The 6157-nt window shown below is 38.5% G+C and overlaps 1 protein-coding gene across 1 annotated transcript in view; it reads right to left on the bottom strand.

Moving 5' to 3' along the window:
* Window positions 1-6157, bottom strand: part of DENND3 (DENN/MADD domain containing 3) — a 40574-nt gene that overhangs the window by 30416 nt on the left and 4001 nt on the right. Inside the window, exons 2-4 of the mRNA XM_009328421.1 lie at window positions 4075-4348; window positions 3203-3318; window positions 2564-2703 (exon numbers count right to left, since the gene is read on the bottom strand). Coding sequence (XP_009326696.1) covers window positions 2564-2703; window positions 3203-3318; window positions 4075-4348 — 530 coding nt within the window. The remainder of the gene's footprint in view (window positions 1-2563; window positions 2704-3202; window positions 3319-4074; window positions 4349-6157) is intronic.

Raw genomic sequence — 6157 nt, 5'->3', positions numbered from 1 at the left:
TTGGACCAGGCTGCCCAGGGAAGTGGTGGAGTCACCATCCCTGGAAGTATTTAAAAGACAGGTAGATGAGGCGCTTAGGGACATGGTTTAGTGGGCATGGTGGTGTTGGGTTGACGGTTGGACTCAATGATCTTAGAGGTCTTTTCCAACCTTTATGACTCTATGATTCTATGGTATGGAATGTCCCTTTGGCCAGTTTGGGTCAGCTGTCCTGGCTGTACCCCCTCCCAGCTTCTTGTGCACCTGCAGCCTTCTCAGTCGGTAGAGCACGGGAAGCTGAAAAGTCCTTGACTAGTGTAAGCACTGCTTAGCAACAACTAAAACATCGGTGTGTTATCAACATTATTTTCATACTAAATCCAAAACACAGCACTATGCCAGCTACTAGGAAGGAAATTAACTCTATCCCAGCCGAAACCAGGACAGTAGGTTACTGATAAATCTCAACTCTCCTTAGAAACCAGTAGACTCAGCTTAAAGGGAAAAGCCATCCATAGTAGTTAGCTTGGACGTTAATGCTTTAAATAGGTGCAAAAACCTACTATATATGATCAAGGCAGAGACGTTTAATTATAATGTTGAAAATACCCACTCAGGGGCAGAAGTCTGCATCTCTAGAGAGTTAACTCCACCTGGTTCCTGTCTGTTCTAAAAAACTACGAGACCTAGAAGCATTTTAGTAAACTCTAGAATTTTCCATAGTTTTCCTGAACATTTTCCCACCTCTCCGTTAAGTGGGCTATTTAAAAATCTGTTCGCAAATTGACTGCTTCTCCCAGCTCAGAGATGTCTCACTTCAGAGAAGCGATTACTCATTTATGAATATACTATACAAACCACTGATGAACACCATAACTGTAAAGCTGAATCTATACTATTTCCCACCCAGTGGAAAGCTAGTGTGTAGTGAGCTCTCATACAGGCTGAGTTCACAGTATAAAAGAAGCATGAATCCTATTATAAAGACTGGATATAAACAGTAAAGCACCACAGCTCAGATATATAGCTGTTAAGAGTTACCTATGCAGATTAGCGTTTACTTGAGATTTGAGACTATAAAAAGGCAGCAATGAATCAGCTCCTGCCATACCAACAGCTGATGTAATTGACTTAAACATAAGGAGTAGAAAAAGTGATCTGGGCAGGAAAGGAGAAAGGGAAACAAACATTTCCTTTTTATTTTACTGATTATCTCGATTTCACGCTAACCTGTGAATACCTAGTTTCCACCATGTTGAAGTCACCTGTCCACATTAAACCCCTTTACTAATGCTTTGAAAATGACAGCGCAGAGGTAGCATGAACAGCAGCAGCAGTGTGTTTGCTCATACTTAAGGGCTGCCAGCATGACTCATTTCTGGTATCACAGCTTTTTTGGAGGCAACATCTGAACTGCCCAAGAAGAAGGCACTGCTTTGTTCCTCCAGGGCTCTCTTCATCTAAACCAGGGAATGCCAGCCCAGTGCTCCAGCCAGATCCAAGCCCACAGCATTAGGAAGAAGAGGTGCATGGGGTGGGGAAATGAGCGCTCAGGTCTCATCCTGGTATGGAGTCAGGTTAGGGGCTAGTGATGCACCTCAGCTGGCACCCAGGAAGCACACCCTTGCTTGTTCATCTGCTCAGCATACCGACTGCCGGCAGAACAAACTGGAAGATTCAAGCTCTGACCTAAAACCCTAACATCTTTCAACTTACGTATAAGAAGCAAATACCTGCAAAAGGAAAACACCTGACTTCATATGTGACTCTAGAAAGCTTGACTGGAATTTAGTGAAAAAAAACCTCTTCTATCTTTGGACTACAGGTCTGCAAGTGAAGATTACCCAGTAATGTCCAATATACAGGGACAGGCTCCCTGATGCAAGGAGTTTTTAATCCACTTCAGAATAGAAGCACACAGATTTTAATAATAAAGCAACACACAACCTCAAAATAAGTTAAATTACTAAACAACAAGACAGACCCATGTTCACTTATCTTTTAACTCCTCTACATTGTGGAGTATTTGAGTGTTTCTAACCAGTGAAGTACTTTCTATCCTAAGATTTTCTCTCCTAAGTTCTACAACAGCCAAGTAACCACTGTACTCCCTCAAGGGACTTGGATTATTTAGTTAAAGAATAAAGTGTCATTAACTGCTTATCAATACATATATTCATGTTCTTACAACATTTATTTGGTGCGTTACAAAGAGGTTTTTGTGCTTTCAAAGTGATTTTCACCGGCGTGGCAAAATTACCGTTAACCCTCTTCCAAAAAAACCAAAATCTTTGAGAAATCCGTTCCCTGCAAATTAGTATTTTCTAGACTTACCAAAATCCTCCAAGAAAATGAAGACAACATCATAACTAATTTCCTTGATATTTAGAACTTGTGCTTACTGTCTGAGTAACATTCACATTACATTTCTTCTTTTCCCCTCCCACACATCTTACACTACCGTAACTTAAAACTAATGCCAGCTTTAGCATTATGCAGCTATCCTGACCACATCATGCAAATTCATGTATTAAAACCTGCACAGTTATTTCCAGGAGAAAGACACAGGATAGCAAGTTCTTACCAAGAGAGACAATCTTTGAGGGCATTAAAATATGGATATCTGGATATAACACAAATAGCGAATGGTACAAAACAGACAGGCATCTTCCCAGTCTGCGCAGATTCCCAGTGGGCCTGCCCGTTCGAGGAAATACAGCCATCCTGCAAGAAAACTACAGATTAATGTGTTTATGTTAATCTTGAATTTATGGCTGATATTTTCTTGAGAACCCTAGAGATATGACACCCAATTCCCTCTGAATTTCAAGGGGATTTGGATGCCTATCTCCCTTAAGCTCTTCAGAAAAATGTCAGCCTACAAGACTTAGACATAGGTATTAAAGAGAATTTCAGTGCAAAAGGTATCTAGAAAGAACACAGGGTACAATCTTCACCAAAAAAAAAATGTTCAAGGGACAAAGTCTGCTCCTAAATATTCACAACTCCTAAATGAAATCCATAACAGTTTTTCCTAAAGCAATGCTGTTCCAATGTGCTTAATTTACAATGGCAATATGAAGTATGCTTTGTTCTGTATTCCTGCTAACATAAAGACATATCTGCTAACTAACTTCATAAGTTAAACCTGACATTATTCTCAAAGTGTTTTGTTTTATATCTTCTATTATGTTTTAATAAAAGCATGAGTTAAATAACATACTTGCATAGGCTGGTAGTACTGTGCAACAACACCGTATGTTCTGTTACCACAGACATCTGTGAAGACCAGGAAATGAATGTGGTCCTCTTTTGATTCAGAAGCTATATAAAGTCCTCCTGCAATGAAGGCAGAAACCTTTTTTTTAACTACATATTTAACTACAGCTGCTTGAAAAGCCAGTCATGACAAATACTGCACATCTCCACTTAATTTCAAGAGAAATGTCTCATTTTAAGGGATTAAAATGCACGTATGCAATCCATTTGATCTAAGGGTTGTTACAAAGGCTGTAAGCTGCACGTTACTGAAGAAGCAAAAATATAATTATTCTGCATTGTAAGTGGCAAAATACAATAGATGAGTAAACTCTTGTTCACTTTTTTTTTTCCTTTCAAGATATTTATAAGGTCTGCAATAATGCATGCATATTAAGATTTCTGCAATTAAACCTGGAGGAAACAGTCACTAATTCAGGTATATCTTAATACCAAATGAAAAGTGAAAGAGTGCTCAGTCATTTGGAGGGGGGTGGGAGGGAGCAGGGATTTAAAAGTGTGTGCGTGTGCGCACTTCACTCAAACCAAGATTTACCAATAACAGCTGAAGTGACTTTCGGCTTCCCTCTCTTGCAGGTGTTGCAGCTACTATTGCTAATAGATCTGTTTCACACAACATAGCCGTACAGAGTAAGGGCACCCCACTCTGGTAACAGCTGCTTTCATCACTGACATGCTCACAAGCAAACACATTTTTTTATACTGTGAAATACAAAGAGATAGAGAAGATGATCATAAAAAAAAAATTGGCTGTACTATGGGTCAACGAATATATATTAAAACAGTTCTCATTAAGAAGTGCAAACCCTACCGTACCTGGGAAGCATAGCTGTGGCAAACCAATAAGATCAATGTCCTTTGGAACCGTAATATCTTCAGTGTCAGGTGCTTTCCGCTCCCCATTGAGACTCTTGACATTTTCAATCTTCGGTCTCTCTTTTTTCTTTCGGAAAGACCGGCGTTTACTTTTATTCAAGTTATTACCAGCATTAATCACCTGAATATCATCTCTGCTGATAAACGGAGGCACAAATACAGAAAGAACTTCTGGATCAAGGGGAGGAAGACTTTTGGGTTTTCTCTGAGTACCCTATAAAAAAAAAACAAACACAAAACCAAAAAATACAAACAACGCTAAGTTGACACTCATCCTGATTGGTTTTTTTAAACCTATTTTTAGCCCTGTTTTCTCTTTACCCCTAAAATTGTGGGTGTAGAATATATTTTTTCTCCTTCTGAAATAATTAATTTTTCCTTCTAATTTCTTGCTTTACATATATTAATGCAAGGGGAACACCCTAGGCATTTTCAGTAGGCAAAAAATAACGCTTCATCATTCAAAATGCACTATATCAAAATTATGCCTCTGGCATAAGAAAGCTAACAAATATCAAATACAGTATTTCCTCCTTTGAAGCGCTAGGGTATACTTCAGCTATACTTAAAATAAACACTGGTAGTAAGAGCAACCAGGCAACAAATAAATGAAAACAAAGAAAAACAGCTGGACTTCCTAGATAAGTCTTCTTTCAACTTTAGGAAAAGCTATGTTTTTCCTCTACAGAAAAAAAAAATAAATACCCACACAAGCTTTCACAAGACAACTTTTAACTTTATAAGGCAATTAAGAGAGTACAATTAAAACCAACAATCATTGTTATGATAAATACAATTTTAAGACACTGTACAACATGAAGCCATGAAAATTTCTCTGTATACTGATGACTAAGTGGAACAGGCATCCCAAGAGCATGTATGAAACTACAGCATTTTTTAGTAGGCAGCTTTGTAAAGTACTATTGCACTGAAAGTCCTTGCTGCCTCACTATGAAAAACTTGTGGACGAATTGATCAGGAGATTTCCTTGTACTTGGGAGCACTTTTTGTATTCTTGACCATATAGTAGAGACAAGTAGCTGCATTTTCAATTACTTCACTGCAATTTTAATTCTTCCTGCAAGGTCAAAACAGCAAGTAAAAGCTTTGTTTAGTCAACGGATATTTGGAAACAGGAAAGGCAAGCCTCACTGTGGCTAAAAAGCTGTTTCATTCTCAACTTTTTGCTAACGGATTCAAAGACAGATGAAGCATACATGCTGCTTTTACCTTCAGACATGATGCATCGGTATTACTTGTATTTAAGATACTCCTTGAGAACCAATGTCGGCCTCTCTCAAGTTTTGGAACAGAAAGTCTCGGCTTATTTGTCTTAGTAGATGAGTCCACCAGTAGTCTTCTTCACATTTGAGCATCATAGGAAAAATGAGAAGGCATACTTACCTCCATGATATATTAGTTACTGTATCTTAAGCTCCACCATATTCTATAATAGGATACTTGAAAGAAAGTACTTCAATAAAAATAAGAAGGGAAAAAACACTCTTTTAATGAACATACAGCGTCTGAACTAGAAAGAAATTAAGAGTGGAAAAGATAAAAGTACAGATAAGTATCCACTGGGATATTCAAAAGATAGCAATGACTTTAAAAAAGCACGTTACAAATTGGGGTACTGAGTACCATATCCTGCCATGCTAAAAACTTCAAGTGTCATTTTCCTTAGTTGGCAGCCGACATACATTTCAAGTGAAGAAACTGGAAAAGCACCTAAATCCAACATGATCACTCTCAAAATAACATGCAGCTAAACATTGCAGACGGAAATTAAGAATTAAGGCTCAGTCCTGAGGCTGTTATGCAAGAAAAACACAGACCTACTCAAACACTAACAATGTCGACTTGGCAGATTTGCCCTGCAGAGGTTTTCATACAAAGTTGCTTTGACAGGGCAATCCCTGACTTACATTGAAGGCATCTCTGTGCTACAAAGTGCTGGATGACAGCCAGCGATTTAATAGCCTCACAGCGTAACAGCTTCTAAAATGGCAGGTCCTCGATG

This window comes from Pygoscelis adeliae, unplaced genomic scaffold (genome assembly GCF_000699105.1).
Source record: "Pygoscelis adeliae isolate BGI_AS28 unplaced genomic scaffold, ASM69910v1 Scaffold457, whole genome shotgun sequence".
In the NCBI taxonomy this organism is placed as follows: Eukaryota; Metazoa; Chordata; class Aves; order Sphenisciformes; family Spheniscidae; genus Pygoscelis; species Pygoscelis adeliae.
This window is presented reverse-complemented; position numbering and strand designations above follow the sequence as displayed.